At 52.9% G+C, this 27365-nt stretch overlaps 1 protein-coding gene and 1 non-coding gene across 3 annotated transcripts in view; one reads left to right on the forward strand and one right to left on the reverse strand.

Annotated features, from left to right (window-relative positions):
• Positions 1-397: 397 nt before the first annotated feature.
• Positions 398-27365, reverse strand: part of LOC134201789 (uncharacterized) — a 587988-nt gene continuing 561020 nt past the window's right edge. For both annotated transcript variants that reach the window (XM_062677020.1, XM_062677021.1), the window contains exon 2: positions 398-1369. In XM_062677020.1, the coding sequence (XP_062533004.1) occupies positions 699-1265 (567 nt within the window). In that variant the 5' untranslated portion in view covers positions 1266-1369 and the 3' untranslated portion in view covers positions 398-698. The remainder of the gene's footprint in view (positions 1370-27365) is intronic.
• On the forward strand, positions 20188-20283 carry Mir2772a-2 (microRNA mir-2772a-2). The gene has a single exon (NR_107362.1). It is a non-coding gene; the product is annotated as a microRNA mir-2772a-2 (primary transcript).

A 27365-nucleotide genomic window follows, 5' to 3' on the forward strand; every position in this document is an offset into this window, starting at 1 on the left:
ATAGAGCGCTTGTTCAGAAAATTGTACAGCCAGAACAGACCATGTCCTGGAAAGCCTAAAGAATGTAGACTTTTAATAAGGTAGGAATGATCTATATTATCAAAAGCCCCTTTAATATCTAAAAATGCCGCTAATGTAAATTGATTATTATGGAAGTTATTTTTAATATCGCCAATCAAACAGCTTAAGTTATCTATCGTACTTTTACCTTTACGAAATCCGTATTGAGTACTTGGTATTAAGTTGTTATTTTCAGTAAACCACTCTAACCTGTTTTTTAACATAGTGTAGCGGGTTATATTCAGGTATAAACCCACTAACTGTCGATACGTCCAGGAATCGAACCCGCACGGCGTCCGGCCACAAGCAAACGATGTCGGTAAATTAAACGAAACAATACGAGAAATAGATATATATTACGACAACACGATACACTACAGATTATTAACAAATTAACGAGACACAAAACAAACGATTAACAAATATATGAATTTACAATAATGAGAGAGAAACGCGCGATCAGTACGAGGCTTTGTGGCGGACTGCTGGTGCAGCAGCCCGGCGTCACCTGCGATAACGCGGCCGCGCGTTGGCTCCTGATTGGCGCGCGCACGCATCACCTGATTTTTGCGCGCAGGTCCGCACTCAGGTAGCCGTGGCAGGATGATGCCACAGTACTCCCCCGCCGAGACCGATAGCTACGGTCGATAGTAGTCCGGGAAGGTGACTGTACGGCCGCTTCTCGTCTTTTGTACTGGACGCTGATGTTCTTCGCTCGCCTCGCTGGTCTTCTGTTTGTCTTCTCTCTTGCCATCGTCTCGCGTGATATAGGCAGGTTTTAGGCGATCTATGGTGACGGTTAATTGTTTGCCATTTACCTCAATGTCGAACGATTTCGATCCTCTTCTTAAGACTTTGTAGGGGCCAATGTATGGTGGTTCGAGCGACTTTCGGAGGGGTCCTTGCCTCAGGAACACATGGGATGTCATGTTTAGGTCCTTAGGCACGTAGAAGGTTCGGTTTTCGCTGTGCCATGTAGTCGGTCGAGGGGCAAGTTTGTTCATATGTCCGCGTAGTCGATAAGCCAGGTCGTTGTCGTCTCCTGGGGGTGTTGCGGATGTGTTGAAGAACTGTCCAGGTAAGCGGAGAGGCTCACCGTAGACCAGTTCTGCTGCGGATGCCTGGATGTCATCTTTCCAGGCGCTGCGGATGCCCAGAAGTACCATGGGAAGACTTTCGGTCCATCGTGGGTTGGCGTGGCACATGACGGCTGCTTTGAGTTGTCGGTGTAGCCTTTCGACAAGGCCGTTGGCTGCGGGGTGGTAGGCCGTCGTTGTGTGATGGCAGGTGCCGACCAGGCCCGAGGGACCTGGGCGGGCCCCCCGGCGCGCACTCTGCGTGGCCGGGGGCTCCGTCTGTGGGGGAGTTTTGCTGGACTTCCACCGGGCGCGTCCGTAGGTGGCGGATAACGGGATCCTCTGGGAACAGTCCCACTCCCAGGGGTATCGTCCGATCTTTTTCGTTGCAAGGATTCTTAGGTGTTAGGGAGGTAGGTTAGGTGTAGGAGTAGGGTAGCCTAGTTAGGCTTTGCAACGAAAGAGATCGGATGACGCGGACCAAAACCAGCAGGGGGAGTTGCGGGCTCTCCACGCCCTTCATTCGCTGAAGGGTGTTCCTCCTGGAGATGCTCGGGCTCCCTCTCTTTTCCCCTTTCTTCCCCTTTTTTGTTTTTCTACGGGTCACGTCCGACCCGTTTCGGACGTAACCCTTGGGAGATGGTGGGCCACTTTTGGCCTGCCTTTCGATGGAGAAGTGAGCCGGCGTTGCTTACGCATCTTCCGGCCGCTGGTCGCCATGTCCCCGGCTTCGGCTACAGGGGCACGCCCTCCAGAGGGGGGTACCGGTATACCGGCGTGGCTTCGTCGTCGTTGCTCGTTTGAGCGTCGGGCGGTGGTCTGCCGTGTTGCCCGTTGCACTCGGCGGGCCGCCGGCCAACCCGTAATCCTCACCGCGTGGGGGACGGGGGCCGCTGCCGCGAGGCACGGGGCCGCGAGGACGTAAACCTCTTTAAAAAATGCCCCAATCCTAAGCTCTGGTGCCCGGCAATGGGATGAATGGCTGGAGGGAGTCCAGTCCCAAGGGTACCAACCAGACCCCAGGGGACCGACCCCTGGTTAAACAAAAAGGAAAAATGAAAATGGCATCTGTTCAAAAAGTATTACCCCAGGAGGGTACCTCCCGCTCCGCGGGGGGAGAATCCCTCCGTGCGGCCGAGCGATCGGCCGCACGCTGCCCCACCGTTTCTGGGGGGGGCAATCACTGCCACGAGGAAGGGGGCGACAATACGGGTCGCGTAATGGACAGAGTCCCAACCGTAGTAATTGAGCGCTGCGAGAGCTTAGTCTCGCTGTACTCGGCGCGGAGCTCCGCAAGGGGCGACGCGTCTAGTAGGCGGGAGACGCCAGCGCTGTTTGCCGAATGCGATCGACAGGGGACTCGGCGGAAGCGGAAGTCGGGTCGTCGGCCGGCGTCCTCCGCTCCGTCCGATTCATCGGAAGGAGAGCCTGCCAGCGCCAAATACATGGCGTTGGCGGAAGGGCCGGCGGCTGCTGCGGCGCCGCCCGCCTCTGATTTTGACAAGCCGTCGTCTTGCGGACTGGACGCTGCCTCCTCGGCGCAGTCCAGGACCGCCTGCCGTGGGGCGATAAAAAAGCATAGGAAGCTGGAGGAGATCGAGCGCCTACAGCGATCCCTGACGGAGGTGGGACCCTCTGACCCCCTCCGAGCTTGTGGAATAGTCGGGAAAATAGTCGCGACCATTGCGGCTAAATCCACTGCAGGCCTCAAGGGCTCGGAATTGTCGGCCATGAAATCGGCGGCCGCCACACTCGAGGAGAGGCTGCAGGACGTTGTGGACCGCACCACAACCGTGGAGACGGCGGGACTGCGGCAAGAAGTGGCCCTGCAGCACGCCCGCCTCGAACAACTGGCGGATGAGAATGGCCAACTTCGGGCGGAGAACGGACAGCTCCGCGTCGACATGGCCGAGCTGCGAACAATGGTTGCCGATCTCATCGAGCGGCAACGCAGCTCGGCCCCTGTCCCTCCTCCGCCTTCGTCGTCGGCCTTGGTCGAGGACAGACGTGCGTTCCGTTATTTCTTTATTTTCCGTCATTTAAGTGTATTGTGTTTCTATTGGTGTATCGGACCCTCTCGTTTCGGCTTGAGGTTTAAGTCATAAGACGCTGCGGCCATATTGCTGTGTGAGCGGTGTGGCGAGTGCGAAGGCGGAGTTTAGCTCGACGTGGAGTCGGCCCCTCTCGCTTCCTCTTGGGTGCCGGTCCATATAGGTCGGTGTCCATATTGGATTGCGTGTGAGACGGCCGATTTGCGTGAGGGCGGACCCGCCATTTAGGTCTGTGACAGTGACACTAGTGTGCGATAGTGACGTTTTATGATTTGCTGTGGGCGGTAGCCGCCATTTTGTGATAGTGACACTTGAGGATGCGACAGTGACGTTGGTTTGTGTTTGTGTTTGTGTTCGTGTGCGTGTGTGAATATCTTTGCGTGTTAGTAAATATAATTTGGAGCAATGTCGGAGGAGGAGAGGGAGCTATTTTCCCCTCGGGTCTCTTTGGCGCGCTCGCCGCCTAGGGGACTGACTGCACCTCTGCCGGCGCCTATGCCGCCGCCGGCCCCCCGGGGGGTTAGAGCGGGAGCGGCTGTGAGTGCCAAAGGCCGGAGGACCGGCCTGCATATCCCGGTTGCTTCTGGACTGTCGTCCTCGGCGCCTGTCACCCCGGTTGACCCAGTGGCTGGTGTCCCTAGCTTCCCCATTCCTGTTGCGTCGGGGGCTCCGACTGGACCCCTTGATGTAGCAGCGCAGGGGAGGCTGGAGCTGCTCGAGCGGGCAAACCGAGCGGTGCGCGGGATCATGTCGGTGGCGACGGCGGCATCTAAGCTCAATAAGTCGGAGGTCAATCTAATCTCCGAACTCGGTCGCGATATCCTGGCCGTAGTTGGGGCCCTCGGGATCCAGCTCTCTGATAAGGAGCTGGTGGTCGAAAGGCTCCGCTCGGCAGAGGCCTCTGCACGGCGTGACTCCGTGGCGCCTTCGATGGCTGCTGGTGCGGCGGCCGGGTCTGGGACTGGGCCTGCGACCTTCGCCACTGTCCTCAGGACGGGCCCTGGTGGGGTCCCGAGGTCCATTGGGGCCTCTCAGGGGCCTTCCTTGGCATTCTACCCGTCCGAGGGCAATGCGGAACTGAAGACAGCTGAGGACACAAAGAAAGAGGTAAAAAAGGCCATTGACCCTAAGTCAATGGCTATTGGAATACAGAGCGTAAGGAAGGTTGGGAATGCGGGGGTAGTGGTGCAGACCACGTCCCCCGCGGCCGCAGTCAAGCTTAGAAATGCTGCCCCGCCATCACTGAGAGTCACCGAACCCAGGCGCCGACAGCCCTTAGTAGCTGTCAATGGCGTGGAGGGCGACCCCTCCTTCGAGGAGGTAATCGAGTGCCTGGCTAGCCAGAACCTCGACCCGGAGGAGTGGCCCCTCACTAGGGTACGAGCGGAGCTCACGGGGGCGTTCAAAAAGGGGAGGCGACAATCCAACAACACTACTGTGGTGTTTAACGCCTCCCCTCGTATCAGGGACGCCCTCGTGAAGATTGGCAGAGTGTATGTGGGGTGGGTCGCCTGTGAGGTCACGGACTTTGTCCGGGTGACCTGCTGCAATAAATGTCAGCAATATGGTCACCCGGAGAAATTTTGCCGGGCCAAGGAGGCCACCTGTGGCCGATGTGGAGAGGATGGCCACCGAATGGAGGCCTGTAAGGCAGCCTCCGCGTGCTGTGCGACCTGCCGGCGATTCCGTCGCGAGGCTATGCACCCGACGGCCTCGCGCGACTGTCCGGCGCGCCGGCATGCGGAGGAGCGCTTCCTAAATCAGGTCGAGTATGGATATTAGGCCCCGACTTCGTATTGGCCAAATCAATCTGGGTGGTGCAGAGGATGCGACGAGGGAGCTACCCTCCATTGCACGGGATCTCGGCCTGGATATTGTTCTTGTACAGGAACAATATTCCATGGTCGGGTTCCTAGCCCAATGTGGAGCACACCCCAAGGCGGGTGTGTATATCCGCAATAGGGTGCTCCCCTGCGCGGTTCTGCACCACCTTAGCAGCACACATATAACGGTAGTGCACATTGGGGGGTGGGACTTATATATGGTGTCTGCGTACTTCCAGTATAGTGACCCTATTGACCCATACCTGCACCGGCTCGGGAATATTCTTGACCGGCTGCGGGGGGCTCGGGTCGTTATCTGCGCAGACACTAATGCCCACTCGCCATTGTGGCACTCGCTGCCCAGGCACTACGTCGGTCGGGGTCAGGAAGTGGCTGACCGCCGCGCCAAGATGGAGGATTTCATTGGGGCGAGGCGGTTGGTCGTCCATAACGCGGATGGCCACCTGCCGACCTTCAGTACGGCGAACGGAGAATCTTATGTCGATGTCACACTGTCTACGCGGGGAGTACGCGTGTCTGAATGGCGTGTAACTAATGAATCATCGAGCGATCACCGGCTCATTGTGTTTGGGGTGGGGGGCGGTACAACAGGGGAGCGGGACGAGGACGAGGAGGCGCGGAGCGATTTGAGGCCGGGCGAGCCGTGCGCACTGCGTCGGTACCGGGACCGTGGGGTGGATTGGGACCTCTTCAGATCGCGTATCCATGAGCGAATGGGGAGTCTGGACCTCGAGGAACCTGTGGCTGCCCTTTGCGAAAAATTTACCGGGGTTATAACTCGCACCGCTGGAGAATGCTTAGGATCACTGAAAGCAGATAGAACTGACAGGGGTTATGAGTGGTGGACCCCAGTACTCGATAAGCTTAGGGTAGCCCAGGGTAGGGCTAGGCGTCGATGGCAAAAGGCCCGCCGAACAGGGGGTGAGGAAGAGGAGCAGTCTGGGAGAGTCTTCCGCGACCGCAGGCGCGAGTATCGAAGAGCGATGCATGACGCTGAGACCGCCTTTTACCGGGAGATCGCTGAAGGGGGAAACCGTGACCCGTGGGGACTAGCGTATCGGACGGCGAGTGGTAGGCGACGCGCACCAACTAATGTGGTTAACGGGGTGGAGTATGCGGGGCGGTGCTCGGATGATGTGAGTGGGGCCGTGCGCACCTTGGTGTGGGCGCTGTGTCCGGATGACTATATGTCTCGTGACACTCCGTACCATGCGCGGGTGCGTATCATGGCCGCGCTCCCCCCATCCGGGCGGGACGCAGACCCGCTGAGCAAAGACTCCCTTCGTGCCATAATTGGCTCACTGAAGAATACCGCACCGGGCATCGACGGTTTAACGGCGCGCATTATCAAAAAGGCACTTCCGGCTGCTGAGGCCGAGTTCGTGGCCGTATACGCACGGTGCGTTGTGGAGGGGACCTTCCCGCCGGTGTGGAAGGATGGCCGCCTACTTGTTCTGCCAAAGGGGAATGGCAGGCCCTTAACGGACCCTAAGGCGTATCGCCCGGTCACCTTGCTGCCGGTCCTGGGAAAGATCTTGGAGAAGGTATTATTGCAGTGTGCTCCTGGCCTCACCCAAAGTATTAGTCCGCGCCAGCACGGGTTCTCTCCTGGACGCTCAACGGTGACGGCGCTGCGAACTCTGCTGGACGTGTCGCGCGCCTCGGAGCAGAAGTACGTAATGGCCATATTCTTGGACATCAGTGGAGCTTTCGATAACGCGTGGTGGCCCATGATAATGGTGAAGGCCAAGCGGAACTGTCCGCCCAACATCTATCGGATGCTGACGGACTATTTCCGCGGACGCCGTATTGCCGTTGTCGCGGGGGAATGTGCGGAATGGAAGGTGTCCACGATGGGCTGTCCGCAGGGCTCAGTGCTCGGGCCGACGCTCTGGAACGTTCTGATGGATGACCTGCTCGCCTTGCCGCAGGGGGTAGAGGGAACAGAGATGGTCGCCTATGCCGATGACGTGACGGTACTGGTTAGGGGTGACTCACGGGCGCAGCTTGAGAGGAGAGCGCACGCCGTGCTAGGACTCGCAGAGGGGTGGGCGAGCAGGAATAAGCTCGATTTTGCCCCGGCGAAGTCCCGATGCATAATGCTGAGGGGAAAGTTTCAGCGTCCCCCTATAGTCCGGTACGGCAGTCATGTCATTCGGTTCGAGAACCAGGTGACGGTGTTGGGCGTCGTCTTCGACGATTGCCTCTCTTTCGCGCCGCATGCGGCGGCCATTGGCGAGAGGGCGAGCAGGTGCTTCGGCAGGATGTCTAGAGTTTCGGCTTCGGCTTGGGGGCTGCGATATAGGGCTTTGCGTGTCTTGTACATGGGCACTTATGTTACAACCCTTACCTATGCGGCGGCCGTATGGTATTTGCGGGCTGCTGTGCACGTCGTGCGCAGCGTGCTGCTTAGGACGCAGCGCCCGCCGTTGACACTGCTAACAAAGGCCTACCGTTCGTGCAGCACGGCTGCTTTGCCGGTGTTGGCGGGCGTCCTGCCGGCGGACCTGGAGGTGACTCGTGCTGGACGGAGGATGCGGGAGTGCGAAGGATTGGCGCGGGAGTTGGCGGCGGAGAGACGACGGCGGATCGACGGCGATGTCTTGGTAGTTTGGCAGGACAGGTGGGTGTCTGAGGGTAAGGGGAGGGAACTGTACAAGTTCTTTCCCGATGTTGCGGACAGGAAGAAGGCAACGTGGATAGAGCCGGACTATCAGACCTCGCAGATCCTCACGGGACATGGGATCTTCAATAAGCGGTTGGCGGATATGCGACTGAGGGAGGGGCATGCTTGTGACTGCGGGGCGGTTGAGGAGGACAGGGACCATGTCCTGTGGGAGTGTCCTCTCTATGATGAAATCCGGGGCAGGATGCTCGATGGAATCTCGCGGTCTGAGGTGGGCCCAGTTTACCACGCGGACCTGGTCAGGGACGAGAAAAATTTTCGGCTCTTGCGCGAGTTCGCGCATACATGGCACACGGCGCGCACTGCGCGCGAATCACGAGGACTGCCTGGCGACGAAGAATGTGGGTGATGTTAGCAGCCCCAGAACGGGGAGAATGCTAGTGGAGTGAAGGGGACGGTGTTAGTTTGTAGAACCGATCGGTACCTTGGTGCCGTGAAGTTCATGCTTCGGTCCTAATAACCGCAAGGTTGGTGGGACCATGGGAGGTGGTGGGAATGTCCCTCCTCCGCCCGAAGCAGAAGGCCTCACTGAGGTCGAGGAGCTGAGGCGGCAGCTCCTCATACAGGAGGCGCGCAGCTCCAAGGTGGAGCGCGCGAGACGGCCCCTCGCTCACGAGGCTAAGGGAAGCGCGCCTGTGCCGGCACCCCGCAGGAGTGTGCAGCCCGCTGCCAAAACATACAGCGGGAAGAAGAAGGTTACACCCGCGCGAGCTCCCGCTGCGGCTGCACCTAAGCCCGCGGCTGCGGGGGCGCCGGCACCCACGGCCCCTGCATCTAAACCGGTGTCCGCTCCTGCCCCGTCCCAGCCTGCGAAGGCGGGGCCCGGCAGGAGCCGGACCAAGAAGAAGGGGGGCGTCAACGCCGCCAAACCGGCCCCGACCCCCCAGCCCCGCCCACTGCCACCTGCCCCGGCCAATATGGAAGAGGCCTGGACGACGGTAGTGCGGCGCGGGCCCAAAAAGGTGGCGGCGCCTCCTGCGCCGCGCCCCAAGCCCGCCCCTTTTTTTTTTTTTTTTTTTTTTTTCGGGTAGAGGGCCGAACCTCCTACGAGGTCCCCGCGCAAAAGAGGCGCGCGGGGTATGTGAGACTCTACGATCTGCATGGTGTTGTGAGCAGACCGCGGGACCAAGGATTTTAGGGCCCACCCACTAAACGACTCCTCTGCACTCTTACACCCGACGTCCGATCCCCTCCGGTCAGAACCCGGATGAGGTAGGGGGGTTACCGCGGTCAACACTACAACCAGACGGCGCGGCTCACCCCAAGGACGCCCAGCCGACGGAGCCTTCGAGGCGAATCGAAGGCTCTGAAACGTCGGCCGTCTCGGTACGGCAGCCCTTCGGGCCGCCCAGACGGTGCCGCTGGTGTCCCGGAATACCCCGCTGGACCAGAACCAGCCTGCCGGGTCGGGACGCGATACACCGTCGACCGGTCGCTCTATTTACTCCATGGCAGCGCGCTAGAGTGCTGGTAGCGCGCCGCGCGGCCTCACCCCCTCAGGTCGCCCCTTGACCTTCACCGGGGGGAGTTCGCCTCTTACAGGGGCCGAAGTCGGACAAAAGCCCTTCTGCGGCCCCCGGCTCGGCGGCGACGGATAGGTGCGGAGAGGGATGAGCTCTCCCTCTCTCGTTCCGCCGCCTCCTTCTGCAAGATGGTGCACTCACAGAAGTCGAGCATCGCCTTCCAGGACTCATCGCTGCCGAGCATCGTAGCCACGACAGTCGGCAGCGACAAGTCCGGCAGTTCTTTTTATTTATTTTACCCTTCCTCCTCTTGGATGAGAAAGAGGTAAAATGACATGCTGGGCCACCAACCCGGTGGTTGGCCCGCCGCTTCTCCGCGTCGCACAATACACAGTGTGGCATGGCGGCAGTGCAGGAAGCAGCCTTGTGCCCAGATTGGCCGCACCGGAAACATAGTCCGCTGCGGTCAACAGCTGACGAGCACTTGGCGAGGCCGTGCCCGGTGCCGAAACATCGAAGGCATCGCCATGGTCGAGCTTCCTGCAACTGCACGTGGGCAATGACCCACCCCACGCGTAGCCTACCGGGCGTGTCAGCGGGCTTTCCCTGTGCAGGCGTAGCCAGTAGAGTGGCTGTCTGTACGGGGCACCGCGCCCATACAGAGCGAGTTCCGGAATATGTACTCCGAAGCTCCCCCACCTTGACTCCTGGAGTCGCTCGACGAAGATCCCTGGGGGTGCCCATACAAGATGGTTCGCAGGAAACTGCAGCCGTGGGCGCTCCCGGTGACCGAGCGGCTCCAGCCTCGGCAGCTGCGGGAAATAGTTTCCGCGCTTTTCCCGCCGGCAGCGGGGGGGGACTTTGACCCCCCCAGATGGACACCACGTGGGGCACGCCGCCGCGTCGCCCGAGCGTTCCTGCTGCCGAGGAGCCCCCTCCCCCTATCACGGGGGCGGAGATCCATGCGGCCGTGTCCAGAATGAGAGCGAAGGACGCGGCCCCCGGCCCTGACGGCGTTCACGGCCGGGTCTGGAGCTTGGCCTTCGAGGCCCTAGGGGACCGGCTCGGGGGGCTTTTCGAAGCGTGCCTCGAGTCGGGACGGTTCCCGTCGAAATGGAAGACGGGCAGACTGGTCCTTCTGCGGAAGGACGGGCGCCCCGCGGACTCACCCGCGGGCTATCGCCCCATCGTGTTGCTGGACGAAGCGGGCAAGATGCTCGAGAGGATCGTCGCGGCCCGCATCGTCCGGCACCTGACCGAGACGGGTCCCGATCTCTCGGCGGAACAATACGGCTTCAGAGAGGGTCGCTCGACGATCGACGCGATACTGCGCGTGCGTGCCCTCTCCGACGAAGCCGTTTCCCGGGGCGGGGTGGCGATGGCGTTATCCTTAGACGTAAGGAACGCCTTCAACACCCTGCCCTGGTCGGTGATCGCGGGGGCGCTGGAGTATCACGGCGTCCCCGCATATCTCCGCCGACTGATCGGCTCCTATCTCGAGGGCAGGTCGATCCAGTGCATCGGACACGGTGGGGCGATGTACCGCTTCCCCGTCGAGCGCGGTGTTCCGCAGGGGTCCGTCCTGGGCCCCCTGCTGTGGAACATCGGCTACGACTGGGTCCTGCGGGGTGTCGTACGGTGTCCCCTTCCCGGGCTGAGCGTAATATGTTACGCCGACGACACGTTGGTCGTGGCTCCGGGGAGGGACTACCGGGAGTCTGCCCGTCTGGCGTGCGCAGGCGTGGCACACGTCGTCACTAGGATCCGACGGTTGGGGCTCGAGGTGGCGCTCGACAAAACCCAGGCCCTGTTGTTTCACGGGCCGGGACGAGCGCCGCCTCTGGGCGCCCACCTCGTGATCGGAGGCGTCCGCGTCGGGGTCGGGGTGACCGGTCTTCGGTACCTCGGCCTCGAACTGGACGGTCGGTGGAACTTCCGCGCTCACTTTGAGAAGTTGGGCCCTCGACTGATGGCGACTGATGGCTCAAAGAGCCGGCCGCTTCCAAACGTCGGGGGTCCCGATCAGGTGGCGCGCCGCCTCTACATGGGGGTGGTGCGGTCGATGGCACTATATGGGGCTCCCGTATGGTGCCACGCCCTGACCCGCAAGAACATCGCGGCGCTGCGACGTCCGCAGCGCGCGATCGCGGTCAGGGCGATCCGAGGATACCGCACCGTCTCCTTCGAGGCGGCGTGCTTGCTCGCCGGGGCGCCACCCTGGGACCTGGAGGCGGAGGCGCTCGCTGCCGATTACCGGTGGCGTAGCGACCTTCGCTCTAGGGGGGAAGGGCGTCCCGGCGAAGGAGTAGTTCGAGCGCGGAGGCTCCAATCTCGGCGGTCCGTGCTGGAGGCGTGGTCTCGCCGCTTGGCGGACCCATCGGCCGGCCTCCGTACCGTCGAGGCGGTCCGCCCGGTTCTCGCGGACTGGGTGGGCCGCGACCGCGGATGCCTCACCTTCCGGCTGACGCAGATGCTTACCGGCCACGGATGTTTCGGCCGGTACTTGCATAAGATAGCCGGAAGGGAACCGACGGCGCAGTGCCACCACTGCGCGGACCGCGACGAGGAAGACACAGCGGAACACACGCTGGCGCGTTGCTCTGGATTCGACGAGCAACGCGCCGCCCTCGTCGCGGTCATAGGAGAGGACCTCTCGCTGCCGCGCGTCGTGGCTACGATGCTCGGCAGCGACGCGTCCTGGAAGGCGATGCTCGACTTCTGCGAGTCCACCATATCGCAGAAGGAGGCGGCGGAGCGAGAGAGGGAGAGCTCTTCCCTTTCCGCACCGATCCGTCGCCGTCGAGCCGGGGGCCGGAGGCGGGAATACGCCCGTACGTCCCGGCCCCTGTAGGTGGCGGCCTCCCCCCGGTGAAGGTCAAGGGGCGACCTGAGGGGGTGAGGCCGCGCGGCGCGCTTCCAGCACTCTAGCGCGCTGCCGTGGAGTGATTAGAGCGACCGGTCGACGGTGTATCGCGTCCCGACCCGGCAGGCTGGTTCTGGTTCAGCGGGGTATTCCGGGACACCAGCGGCACCGTCTGGGCGGCCCGACGGGCTGCCGTACCAAGACGGCCGATGTTTCAGAGCCTTCGATTCGCCTCGAAGGCTCCGTCGGCTGGGCGTCCTTGGGGTGAGCCGCGCCGTCTGGTTGTAGTGTTGACCGCGGTAGCCCCCCTACCTCATCCGGGTTCTGACCTCGGAGGGGATCGGACGTCGGGTGTAAGAGTGCAGGGGAGTCGTTTAGTGGGTGGGCTCTAAAATCCTTGGGCCCGCGGTCTGCTCACAACACCATGCAGATCGTTGAGTATCACATACCCCGCGCGCCCCTTTTGCGCGGGGACCTCGTAGGAGGTTCGGCCCTCTACCCGAGAAAAAAAAAAAAAAAAGGGTAGCAATAGCTTTGAACAGGTGAGATTCAAATTGCCTACCCTGGTCGGTCGTGATGTGTTCTGGGCAGCCGAAGCGGGCGACCCAGCCAGCGACAAAGGCGCTGGCGCAGGTCTCTGCGGTGATGTCGCGCAGGGGAATTACCTCGGGCCATCTACTGTGACGGTCAACAAGCGTAAGACAAAACCTGTAACTATCAGAAATAGGTAAAGGTCCGATAATGTCCATGTGTACGTGACGAAAACGAGCAGTAGGTAGTTTAAACTCGGACAAAGGTGCTGCTGTGTGTTTATGCACCTTGCAGCGTTGACATTTCTGACACTCCTTCGCCCATTTGCTGCAGTCCTTGCGTATGCCTTTCCATACGAAGCGGTCGGTGATGAGCTTGACTGTAGCCTTCCTACCCGGATGACTGAGGTTGTGCAGATTATGGAATACCTGTCTTCGGAATTGCTCAGTGATGTATGGTCGTGGAACTGATGTTGACACGTCGCAGTACACGTCGACATCTGTGCCGGGTACTCTAACACTTTTGAGTGTGAGACTTGAGCCTTCTCGGATGAGGTTATTGAGTTCGGCATCGGTTTTCTGAGCTTGGGCGAGGGACTGGTACTCTAGCGTCGCAGCTCCTACCTCTTCGATGCGGGAAAGAGTGTCAGCGACTACGTTGTCTTTGCCAGGAATGTAGCGGATGTCGGTTGAGAACTGGGAAATGTAGTCCAAGTACCTGTATTGTCGTGGTGAACAGCTGTCTCGACGTGTGGTGAAGGCATAAGTCAACGGTTTATGGTCCGTGAGCACGGCGAATGTCCTTGCCTCTACCATGTATCTGAAGTATCGTATCGCTTGGTAGACTGCTAGCATTCCGATAGAGGCACCCGTCACGTGCGGACGTGCTCATCGTCCACTCGGTCGCCCTGTCTTTGTTCGCCCGGCTTTTGTTAGCCCGGCCATTGTTCGCGCGGCCTGTGTTCGTGATACATCTGCCGACCAAGTGTGTTTCCTGGAAGCTTTTATTTGTTTTGTTTTAGTTATTTTTGTGTTCGTGGAACATTTGCCGACAAAGTGTTTTCCTGCAAGTATTTATTTGTTTTGCTTCTTTTTGTAATTTCTGTTTTGTTGTGCTTTTTCTTTGTCCTGTAGTAATCGCGCCGCATTGCCACCTGTGTTCAATAGAACCGCTCAGGTCCGAGAAGTTGGGGCCTCGCCGCAAGGCGAGTGTTTTCAAGACCCGGGGCCGCCCCACCTGGGTACTCAGCGATCATGGACGCTGTATTCGTGGAATTCCTCCGACTTCGTCACCCACAGCTCGCCTCAGAGTTTCTAGCTTTCAAGGCCAATCACACTGCGAGCTCTCTCGAAGACTCCGCCGTGCTCGCTGCTCCTGCGTCGCCTGTACCTGCGTGCAAAGCGTCTACATCGAGCACCGCAGCCTCCGTCGTGCCTGCCGTTCCCGCGTCGCCTATACTGGCGAGTAAAACTACTGCGTCGTCCGCCGTGGCCACCGTTCCAGCAGCGCGATCATCCGCGGCCTCCGTCGCGCCCTCCAAAACTCCTGCTTGTAGGTCACCTGCGCCCGCCACCTCGTCCTCCGACTCTGACTCGGAGATGGAGGTCGACCTCGCCCCCGCCTCATCGACGGATGGATTCACCCTGGTACAAAAGGGTAAGAAGCGTGCCGCGGAGTCTCGAGCTCTCGCGGCCGCTAAAATTAGCAAAGCCGCGAACACGTCGCGCCCCCGCCCTCAGACTCCCGTTGCGCCTCCAGCCCGTGCCACTCCGTCGCCGCGACCGGTGGCGCAATCTAAAACTCAGACCCCTCCCCCGGCTATCCTTCAAGAGAAGGCAGCTTGGGACCGAGTTTCCCTGGCCCTTAAGGCCAAAAATATTAATTTTGCCAGCGCCCGTAATCTCGCCAACGGGATTCAAATAAAAGTAACGACACCCGACGACCATAGGGCCCTCTCAAGTTACCTCCGAAAGGAGCGTATAAGTTTCCACACTTATACGCTCCAGGAGGAGCGCGAACTCCGCGATGTCATACGTGGAATCCCGAAGGAGCTAGATGCCGATCTCGTCAAGGCAGATCTGATAGAACAAGGCCTACCAGTAAATTCTGTGCACCGCATGCACACCGGCCGCGGTAGGGAGCCATACAATATGGTTTTAGTCGCCCTCCAGCCTACCCCCGAGGGTAAGCAAATTTTTAACATTCGGACCGTCTGTAGGCTCTCCGGTATTGCCGTCGAAGTCCCCCATAAAAAAGGCACTCCTAGTCAGTGCCATAACTGCCAACTGTACGGGCACTCTTCCCGTAACTGTCACGCGCGCCCCCGATGTGTTAAATGTTTGGGCGATCACGCCACGGCCCTCTGCGCTCGCGACCAAAAAACCGCGACGGAACCGCCTAGCTGTGTCCTGTGCCGAACACAAGGTCACCCCGCGAACTACCGTGGATGCCCCCGAGCTCCAAAAATAAATCGCCGCGTCGCCCGTCAAAACCGCCTCCGAGCTTCCGGCCCAGACATCAAAGCCACGGTACCCTCTGTGCCGAAGGCTAAGCCTGCTTTCGTGCCGGCGTCGGTGCCCAGCGTCTCGGCTTGGGCTAAACCGTTGCCGTACACGAACACGGCTACAACTCTCTCCCCCGCGACTCGTCCCACCCCCGCGATACGTCCCTCCCCCGCGACCTGCCCTCCGACCGCGTCCGAAAATCTCGCTCTAGCGATCGACTTTTTTCAGTCGATCAACTTTGAGCGTGTTAACGCTTTGGGTGACGCCATTCGCGCCGCCTCCACTGCACAACATTTCATCGCCGTTGTGCAAGAATACGCTGACGTATACGCGTCGTTAAATACGTACGTCCTCCCCTCACTCCGCCGGTAATCAATGGCGTACATTAGTAGAATAAAACCCTTATCCGTAACAATAGGATTTTTTAACGCTTACGGTCTCGCAAATCAACGTGATCAGGTTTGTGATTTTTTGCGTGACCATCAAATTGACATTTTCTTAGTGCAGGAGACCCTACTTAAGCCCGCGCGCCGTGACCCTAAAATCGCGAACTATAACATGGTCAGGAACGACAGGCTCTCTGCCCGTGGTGGTGGTACCGTTATTTACTATAGAAGAGCCCTGCATTGCGTCCCGCTCGATCCTCCCGCGCTCGCTAATATCGAAGCATCAGTGTGCCGAATCTCACTGACGGGACACGCGCCGATCGTTATCGCGTCCGTTTATCTTCCACCGGATAAGATCGTTCTAAGCAGTGATATTCAAGCGCTGCTCGGTATGGGGAGCTCTGTCATTCTGGCGGGCGACCTAAATTGTAAACACATCAGGTGGAACTCACACACCACAACCCCGAATGGCAGGCGGCTTGACGCGTTAGTCGATGATCTCGCCTTCGATATCGTCGCTCCGTTAACCCCGACTCACTACCCGCTAAATATCGCGCATCGCCCGGATATACTCGACATAGCGTTATTAAAAAACGTAACTCTGCGCTTACACTCGATCGAAGTAGTTTCAGAGTTAGATTCAGACCACCGTCCCGTCGTCATGAAGCTCGGTCGCGCTCCCGATTCCGTTCCCGTCACGAGCACTGTGGTGGATTGGCACACGCTGGGCATCAGCATGGCTGAATCTGATCCACCATCGCTCCCGTTTAACCCGGACTCTACCCCATCTCCTCAGGATACCGCTGAAGCCATAGACATCTTAACATCACACATCACCTCGACATTAGATAGGTCATCGAAACAAGTTGTAGCGGAGGACTTCCTTCACCGCTTCAAATTGTCCGACGATATTAGGGAACTCCTTAGAGCTAAGAACGCCTCGATACGCGCCTACGACAGGTATCCTACCGCGGAAAATCGTATTCGAATGCGTGCCCTACAACGCGACGTAAAGTCTCGCATCGCCGAAGTCCGAGATGCCAGATGGTCTGATTTCTTAGAAGGACTCGCGCCCTCCCAAAGGTCTTACTACCGCTTAGCTCGTACTCTCAAATCGGATACGGTAGTAACTATGCCCCCCCTCGTAGACCCCTCAGGCCGACTCGCGGCCTTTGATGATGACGAAAAAGCCGAGCTGCTGGCCGATACATTGCAAACCCAGTGCACGCCCAGCACTCAATCCGTGGACCCTGTTCATGTAGAATTAGTAGACAGTGAGGTAGAACGCAGAGCCTCCTTGCCACCCTCGGATGCGTTACCACCCGTCACCCCGATGGAAGTTAAAGACTTGATCAAAGACCTACATCCTCGCAAGGCTCCCGGTTCCGACGGTATATCTAACCGCGTTATTAAACTTCTACCCGTCCAACTCATCGTGATGTTGGCATCTATTTTCAATGCCGCTATGGCGAACTGTATCTTTCCCGCGGTGTGGAAAGAAGCGGACGTTATCGGCATACATAAACCCGGTAAACCAAAAAATCATCCGACGAGCTATCGCCCGATTAGCCTCCTCATGTCTCTAGGCAAACTGTATGAGCGTCTGCTCTACAAGCGCCTCAGAGATTTCGTCTCATCCAAGGGCATTCTCATCGATGAACAATTCGGATTCCGTACAAATCACTCATGCGTTCAACAGGTGCACCGCCTCACGGAGCACATTCTTGTGGGGCTTAATCGACCAAAACCGTTATACACGGGAGCTCTCTTCTTCGACGTCGCAAAAGCGTTCGACAAAGTCTGGCACAATGGTTTGATTTTCAAACTATTCAACATGGGCGTGCCGGATAGTCTCGTGCTCATCATACGGGACTTCTTGTCGAACCGCTCTTTTCGATATCGAGTCGAGGGAACCCGCTCCTCCCCACGACCTCTCACAGCTGGAGTCCCGCAAGGCTCTGTCCTCTCACCCCTCCTATTTAGCTTATTCGTCAACGATATTCCCCGGTCGCCGCCGACCCATTTAGCTTTATTCGCCGACGACACGACTGTTTACTATTCTAGTAGAAATAAGTCCCTAATCGCGAAGAAGCTTCAGAGCGCAGCCCTAGCCCTAGGACAGTGGTTCCGAAAATGGCGCATAGACATCAACCCAGCGAAAAGTACTGCGGTGCTATTTCAGAGGGGAAGCTCCACACGATTTCCTCCCGGATTAGGAGGAGGAATCTCACACCCCCGATTACTCTCTTTAGACAACCCATACCCTGGGCCAGGAAGGTCAAGTACCTGGGCGTTACCCTGGATGCATCGATGACATTCCGCCCGCATATAAAATCAGTCCGTGACCGTGCCGCGTTTATTCTCGGTAGACTCTACCCCATGATCTGTAAGCGGAGTAAAATGTCCCTTCGGAACAAGGTGACACTTTACAAAACTTGCATAAGGCCCGTCATGACTTACGCGAGTGTGGTGTTCGCTCACGCGGCCCGCACACACATAGACACCCTCCAATCCCTACAATCCCGCTTTTGCAGGTTAGCTGTCGGCGCTCCGTGGTTCGTGAGGAACGTTGACCTACACGACGACCTGGGCCTCGAATCAATTCGGAAATACATGAAGTCAGCGTCGGAACGATACTTCGATAAGGCTATGCGTCATGATAATCGCCTTATCGTTGCCGCCGCTGACTACTCTCCGAATCCTGATCATGCAGGAGCCAGTCACCGTCGACGCCCTAGACACGTCCTTACGGATCCATCAGATCCAATAACCTTTGCATTAGATGCCTTCAGCTCTAATACTAGGGGCAGGCTTAGGGGCCCCGGTAACCGTACTCGTCGAACTCGACAAAGAGGTCGACGTGCAACCTAACCCATGCATCAGCCCACTGAGTTTCTCGCCGGATCTTCTCAGCGGGTCGCGATTCCGATCCGGTAGTAGATTCATTCGCGAAACAATTGCTCTTGAGTTGTTAGGTCTCCTTCGGAGGCGCTCGGGCAGTTGTTAGCAAATCCCACCCCTCTTGGCTGAGCCTTTGCTCGCCCACCTGTCCTGGTGAAACTGGAAAGGCCTTCGGGCCACCAGTAAACTTTCAATCATAAAAAAAAAAAAAAAAGACTGCTAGCAGTTCTCGGTCGTACGGACTGTACCTCTTCTGGGATGACGTTAGTTTCCTGGAGAAAAAAGCTAATGGTGCCCAACCTTTTGTCGTTCGTTGCTGGAGCACAGCTCCGATAGCCTTATCTGAGGCATCAGTCTGGATGGCTAGTTCAGCGTTCACGTTCGGGTGTACTAAAAGAGCGGATTGACATAAGCAATGTTTACAGTTCTCGAAAGCTTGCTGTAGCGCTGGGGTCGCTTCAATCGGCTGTTTCCCTCTGCACTTTTCTCCACATAGCAGCGCGTTAAGTGGTGCCTGAATTTCTGCGGGTTTTGGTAGAAATTTTCTGTAAAAATTGATCATACCTAAAAAGCGTCGAAGCTCTTTAATCGTTGCAGGGAAGGGGAAATCTAAAATGGCTTGCACCTTCGATTCGAGCGGGCGTATTCCGGCAGAAGATACGTGGAATCCCAAAAATGTGACTTCTGGTTTGCCGAAGTGGCATTTAGCAACGTTGATTAGAACACCGTACTCTTGAAGACGCTGGAATAGTTTTTTTAAATGTTGGCGATGCTCTTCTTCGGATGACGAATATACCAAAATGTCATCTAAGAAGACAAAGGCGAAGTCTAAGCCTCTGAGTACCTCATCCATGAAACGTTGGAATGTCTGCGCGGCATTCCGAAGTCCGAACGTCATGAACGGAAATTCGAACATGCCGAATGGTGTTGTTATTGCCGTCTTCTTGATGTCGTTAGGATGAACTGGTATCTGATTATAAGCCTTTATTAAGTCCACAGTACTGAATATCGTCTTACCTGCCAGCTGGTATGTGAAGTCCTGAATATTTCTAACAGGGTATTTGTCTGGTATAGTGCGAGCGTTGAGTGCCCTGTAGTCGCCGCACGGTCGCCAGCCGTCGTCCTTCTTACGTGCGAGGTGAAGAGGAGAGGACCACGAACTTTCGGATCTTCGAGCGGTGCCGTTCTGTAGCATTTCTTCGAATTCCTTTTTAGCAATTTGGAGTCTCTCTGGGTCAAGACGTCGCGGGCGGCTGGTTACTGGCGGACCCGGGGTTATTCTTATATGATGCACCGTGGTATGCTTGGGATCAACGTGTTTACCAGCTGGACGAGTAATATCTGGATACTGGCGTAATAGGTCGTGGTATTTCGTACCTTCATGGCTCAGTACTGTGCGAACGGATTGTAGTTCGTCGATCCGTCCCCGGTGTGGTGCTGTGACAAAAAGTGATGTGAGTCCGTCGAGTAGCCTTTTGTTTCTGCAATCGACGAGCAGGTTGTAAAAGCTGAGAAAGTCTACGCCAATAATCGGCTTTGATACATCAGCTATGACGAAACGCCATCGGAAGTCTCTTCGAAGGCCTAGGTCCAAGTGTAAGTTAACGTGCCCGTATAATTCGTATTTTGTTTTGGCTTGTACAGGAATTCGTATTGCTGTACGTGGGTAAACGCATAAGTCCGACCCTGTATCGACCAGGTACTGCACCTTACTTTTTCGCTCTACGACGAAGATTCGGCCTGATGGCGCGGGACAACCGGTTGAGGCCACTAGCGGTTTCCCTTGGAGTTTTCCGAGGCGTAGCTGCACGGCTGTCTACACTTCTTTGCCTTATCTCCAAACTCAAAGTGGTACCAGCAGTGTGGATGGTCGTCTGGTCGTTGCCGTGTTTGAGTTCTGGACCTGGAGCGTATGTGGCGCGAGTTTGACCTGGAACGGGTGTCGCGTCTTCCATGCTGTCTGCCACGGCGGCTCTGTATATTTACAAGTGCTTCTACTTGCCTCGACAGCGCTTCTATGCGTAGCTCTAATGTAGAACTGGGTGTACTTGTCGAAGTAGTCCTTGATCCGGCACTGGCTATTACTGGTGTTGACGGCTGCACTATGTCCACGATGCGGTCGGCAAGCTCGGCTGCGCCTTCGAGGTCCAGCTTTGGTTGTGATGCTACAACAGTCTGTATGTTTACAGGTAACCGACTGGTCCACACCGTCCGTAGAAAGTCGCTCGGAATGTCCGGTCCGGCCAAGTACTGTAGATGTTGTAGGAATTGGCTCGGCTTTCTATCTCCCAGCTCCTCGTGTTGCAGCAACTGTAGCGTTTTTTTTTCTCTGGACACGGTTATCCGACGGATTAGCTGCTCTTTAAACGTTTTGTATTTATCCATAAGCGGTGGTGCAGTTAGGATGTCTTTCATCACCCTAGCGTACTCCTGGTTGAGCTGTGATGACACCGTGTGGTACATGGTGCTGTCGCTATTTATGCCAGCGAGGGCAAATTGGCCTTCGACTTGCGCAAACCACACCTCCGGTTCTTCAGGCCAGAAGGGCGGCACTCGTACAGACACTCGGCTCACCTCTGAGTACGGCCCTGTGTTTTCTCCGCTACCGCCGGTATCTTCACTTGTTGACGCGCTGCTCTTATCTTTTTTGGAAGCCATGATGCACCCGTGATCACGTCGGGGTCACCAATTGTAGCGGGTTATATTCAGGTATAAACCCACTAACTGTCGATACGTCCAGGAATCGAACCCGAACGGCGTCCGACCACAAGCAAACGATGTCGGTAAATTAAACGAAACAATACGAGAAATAGATATATATTACGACAACACGATACACTACAGATTATTAACAAATTAACGAGACACAAAACAAACGATTAACAAATATATGAATTTACAATAATGAGAGAGAAACGCGCGATCAGTACGAGGCTTTGTGGCGGACTGCTGGTGCAGCAGCCCGGCGTCACCTGCGATAACGCGACCGCGCGTTGGCTCCTGATTGGCGCGCGCACGCATCACCTGATTTTTGCGCGCAGGTCCGCACTCAGGTAGCCGTGGCAGGATGATGCCACAATAGTTTCGAAAATTTTCGAAAAACAAGAAGTTAAAGAAATGGGTCTGTGGGAATTGATACAGTTGGGATCCTTGTAAAGTTTTAAAATCGGTACTACATGTTGAGTTTTCCAAATCGGAGGAATACAGTTGTTTTGCCAAAGATCATTAACTATTTGACATAAAATTTCCTTGGCGTACTGGGGAAGATTTTTGATTACTTTATAAGGGATGAAATCAGGACCAGGGGAGGTTTCCTTTTTATTTTCTAACGCAGTCGCAAATTCGCCCATAGAGAATGGGTCTCCCATCCATTGAGCCTCCGGTTTTCCGTGGCTGTTAAAAAAATCTTGTAACTTAGATTCGGAAATTTCATTGTCAGAACCAGTTATCGAGTCCAAAAACAAAGATGCATTAGCGGGATTTTGAAAGAAACTTGAAGACGAAGAAATATTATTGAGTTTAGCGTGTTTAAATCTACGAATGTGATCCCAAATAATTTTACTCGAAGTCATTCGATTGAATGATGAACAAAGATTCATCCAGCTTGAACGTTTTATTTCATATAAACGTTTTCTTCAAAGCGTCCAGCTTTTTGAAAATAATATAGTTTTCCATATTTGGATAATGCTTGTACGATAATAAAGCAACTTTGGCTTGTAAAACTACGCGGTCACAATCAGCATTCCACCAAGGAACAGCTTTGGAACAATTCCGTTTTTTGTGCGAGTAACACTTTTTGTCAAAAGTCATTAATATGTCATGTAAAATACTCAAAAACATATTATAATTTTCAAGAGGGTTATCAGCGAAGCTAAAACTTGAAAACTCACTTTCACATAACTTATTAAACTTTGACCAGTCAATCTTATTAAAATTTATGTTAGCTAAAGAGGTATTATCTAGTGTATCAACTTGATTTATTGAAGAGGTGGTCGGGCCAAAGGAAGGAAGGAAAGGAAGAAAAGCATCGTTAAAGACTTCAATAAGTAGTGGGAAATGATTACTACTGAGCAAATCATCAAGGACAGAAACTGTGCAACTAGAGCTAAGAGCAGGGGAAGCGAATACTAGATCCAATACATTTCCTTGTTGACCAAATGGAGCAAAGGTTGTGATTGTGTCATCATTTAAACAAACTAACTCAGAACTTTCCACATAATCATGAAGGGCTTTACCTCTTCTATCATTGACTCTTGAACTCCAGGAAGCATGATGTGCATTGAAGTCACCAATTATTAAATAATTATTTGAAACAAATTTAGAACATGAATCTTTCAATAAATTAATAGTGAACTTACCATTTGGTGGTGGAGGAATGTAAACACATAGAATGTCAAAAGAAAAATTATTAATGTGAACTGTAATTAAGATATTTTGAAAATGATATTGAGAAATTGTGTCTATTATTTTAAATTTATACTTAGAGCGTAATGCAATAGCAACCCCACCATGTGGGTGGTTGGAATCTCTTCTTATAACATTAAATCCAGGTAATTTGATGATTTTATGTGAAGTTAACCAGGTTTCATTGAATAAAATCATATCAACACACTTGTCAAGTTTACTGAGGAAATCTTTAAGTTGATCTAATTTAGGAAATAAACTTCTAGAGTTCCAATGAATGATATTAAACTGACCAACAGAATTATGCATATAAGATTGAGTAGAACTAACCATAATTTATGATGTAAAATTTGTTACTAGCATTTCTGTAATTAATTGAGTAGATATAGGTCCAGAAGGGGATTTAGAATCCTTTTTTTTTAACAATTCTATTAAAGTTTTTGTAATGGTTCTGAGGACAATTTCTGAATTGATAATGTCTGAAATTAAAGCCCTACCTTGAGGGGTCTTTGCAGATATAGGTATGCCAGAAGAGGTCACGGGGTTCTTAATAACAGGATTCTTTAGTATCGCTGCGTATGATGTTTGCTTGCCGATAATCTTATTTTTTACTTCAGCAACCTTGGCTGCCTTTACTGAGCAAGAGTAAGAAACTGCAGAATGTGGCCCACTGCAGTTGGAGCACTTGAAGATGTTGGGAGTGCTGCACTCCCTATAAAAATGATTGCCTGAACAAATAGAGCAAACTTGAGTGGCTTTACAGGCACCACTTCCATGTCCAAATTTGTAGCATTTGAAGCACTGTAACACAGGTCTAATATAATCCGAAACATGCATCCAAATATGCTCGTATGTGACATGATCAGGATGGCTAGATGTCAAAAATGTAACCAGCACAGTTTGCAGTGGCTTGTCACTTCCATTTTCTTGTTTTTTGAAAAATCTTTTTACTCCGAGTATTGTGCATGTAGCTTTTAAATTTACTAAAAGAGATTCTTCATCTAATTCCACAGGAGCTCGAATAATTCCTTGACTCTCAATTGTGTTAAGTGGTTACTGAAGCCCATAGACGTCCACAACGTAAATGCCCCACCCACCTTGAGATAAGATCTAAGGTCTCAAGTATAGTTACAATGGCTGCCCCACCCTTCAAACCGAAACGCATTACTGCTTCACGGCAGAAATAGGCAGGGTGGTGGTACCCACCCGCGCGGACTCACAAGAGGTCCTACCACCAGTAATTACGCAAATTATAATTTTGAGGGTTTCATTTTTATTACACGATGTTATTCCTTCACCGTGGAAATCAATCGTGAACATTAAAATTTGTTGAGTACGTATTTCATTACAAAAATTGGTACCCGCCTGATATTCGACTACCGGTGCATCGCTCAACACGATTGCACCGGACGTCTTATGCGTTAGGCCACGACGAGTTTAAAAATATAAAATAAATAAAAAATATAAAATATAAAAATTTCGGCGTTCATTTTTCGCGGCGAAAACAACTAAACTCATTTAATCACTGTACTATTCGCCGCGACTACCGCTCGACTCCGTGGCTCGCGCCGTCCTTATTCATGCATTTGTTTTGCTCGCCCGCCGCATCGTAAGCAGCGCTGTCAGATGTACCATTTAAATAGTATTTGTACGACTATTTCAAAATTTTTTCCTTGTACAATCGCAATACGAAAGTCGTACGGCTAAAATACTACTTTTTAAAACCTAGCTGTCTTTTATTTAAATGTTTAAAAATTCTAGTTTATACTATATTTGGAAACATTTACAGTAACAGTATATAAGTAGTTAACAACATACAGTTAGAGAACGAACGAACTCGCTTCGTCAACATCTAAGTCTATGGTCTATGGTCTATGGCTTATGTTCACTTAGTAGTCTGTGGAAGGATGATATTTTATATTTGGTTGGAGACTTTTTGCGATATGATTTAAATGACCCTATTTTATCAAAATTGCAATGCTTACTGCCCACAAATGCAATACCTATCTAACTCATACAGAAATAAGATCCCATCCCTACAGCCTTTGATGATATTGGTCCCTCGAATTGTAGGCAATGAGAATGAGATGCAAAAAATTGATAAAGAATGGCGAAATCTGCCAAATACAATACATAAAAAGATTAATTTGACAACAAGCCCTGATAACTTTTGGGGCGATGTTAATAGACATTTTGAAGAGTATAAGTCGATATCCCAATTTTCACTAAAATTAGAAATAGTTTATCCAATGAAAGTATCAATGAGAGAGAGAGAGAGAGAGAGAGAATACACTTTATTGCACACCAACACAATTTACATTCAAAAACAAAAACAGTCAAAAAGCACATATGTACAATAGGCGGTCTTATCGCTAAAAGCGATCTCTTCCAGACAACCGTTTAATTTACAGAAATTCTGTAAAATATAAAAAATATAGCAGGTATGTTGCGGTGTACCATATACAATACATTATTGTAGAAAATATATACATATAATAAACAGATATATACCGTTTACATAATATAATATATACTAATATACATACTTACATACAATACATACTAATATACTTACACACACATAATAAATCAACAGTATGGAAATTATAATGATGCAACAAACAGCACTAAGCAGATAAGTAGTGTTCCTTCACCATTCTTTTAAAACAGTTTAAAGTTGGAGCACTTCTCACTGCATCCGGCAGAGCATTCCACAATCGAACCGCCTGGACGGTGAATGAATTGTCAAAGAACGATGTTGAATGCACCGGCATTTTCAGTCTCAGGTTATCCGATGATCTCAGAGAAAAATTATGCGTATCACCTAGGAACTCGAAACGTTCTTTGAGATATGTAGGGGTATGGGGGTTAAAGAGAGTACAGTATAGTAATGAAAGGACATGAGTATTGCGGCGAAGGCGAATTGATAACCACTTGAGCTTAGTGCGAAATTCAGATATATGATCATATTTCCGTAACCCAAATATGAATCTTATGCAGAAATTTTGAAGCCGCTCAAGTTTATCAAGTTGTGTTTCGGTTAGATCCGGATAGCTGGAATCAGCGTAGTCAAGAATTGGAAAAAGTAAAGACTGTGCAAGCGCAGTTTTAGTGGCAGTTGGAAGAAAATTTCGTAACCGTCTCAACTATCCAGCTGATGCAAACACCTTCCGGCTAACCTCTTTTATTTGTGCGTTCCATGAAAGGTTTTTATCAATTAAGATACCCAAATTTTTCACAGTATCGCTGATAGGAATTTGTGCGCCGTCAAATAAAATAGCCGGAAGCTGCGACCATATAACTTTCGAACACATTCTTGAACTACCGACAACAATGACCTGTGTCTTTGACGGGTTCACCCTCAATCCATGAGACTTACTCCAACGGGACAATATCGATAAGTCATTGTTCAGGATCTTTATCGCGTTGGTCAGCTCTGGTAAAGAAGTTTGCGTATATATCTGTAGATCATCTGCGTACAGGTGGTAGGAAGAAGTAAGTTGTAAAGAAATAAAATTTATAAAAATTGAAAAGAGTAAAGGAGATAAAACGCCACCCTGCGGTACACCTACGTGCGTTTCACACCATGAAGAATAAACATTCTCACAGTGAATACGCTGTCGGCGACCAGACAGGTAACTGCGAAACCAATCAACCACGGTTGGAGATATGTTAATGGAGCTAAGGATGGCTAGAAGTATGTCGAAATCAACGGTGCCAAAAGCATTACTGAAATCTAGCAATGCCAACACCGTCAGTTTCCCACTCTCCATGCCAAATCTGATGGCATCCGTAATATGCACCAGGGCTGTGACTGTGCCATGGCCAGGACGAAAGCCGGACTGATAAGGGTTTAAAAGCTCGTTTCTCGTAAGAAACTCACTGAGCTGGTTGTGAATCAGGCGTTCTAAAACCTTTGAAAGAAATGGTAGAATGGAAATTGGACGGTATTCTGAAAAGGATGTAGGATTCGGCTTTTTTGGCAGTGGTGTAATCTGCGCTTCTTTCCAAGCCTTTAGAAAGATGCCGCTAGATAATGATTCATTCAGGATATGACAAATAATGGGAAGGATTTGGTCTAGGATAGGAAGGATCATATTACGGGCCACACAGTCACTTCCAACAGCATTGGAAGTTATGGATAATATGCTCCGCTTAACATCACAAGCCGTTAGGTGATTAAAAACAAATGGAGAACAATTTGGGATCGGAAGAGATAAAATGTGATTTAATGTATTAGATTTAATTGTCCCGTCATAAAGGGATGACGCACAGAAATGTTGATTTAATAAATCAATACTTGAATGTGATAGATGAGAGTCATGTTGTAATTTTCCAATCCCCAGTGATTTAAGAAATTTCCAGACTCTAGCTGGATCACCATTTTCGATAGCACTATGGATATGCTGGCGTTGTGCATCCCTACACACTCTGTTGCAGTGATTGCGGATTCGGTGATAATTTGTACTATTGTCAGTGTTTTTTTTTATATTTTAATTTAGCAGCCTAATCAGTCAATGGTACCTTGCTGGCCAAACAACATGTTTTAAATGAAGCAGGTAAATGTGCTAATTTTAAACCAAGTAAAGAAATGAT

The sequence above is a fragment of the Bombyx mori genome, chromosome W (assembly GCF_030269925.1).
Source record: "Bombyx mori chromosome W, ASM3026992v2".
Lineage (NCBI taxonomy): Eukaryota > Metazoa > Arthropoda > Insecta > Lepidoptera > Bombycidae > Bombyx > Bombyx mori.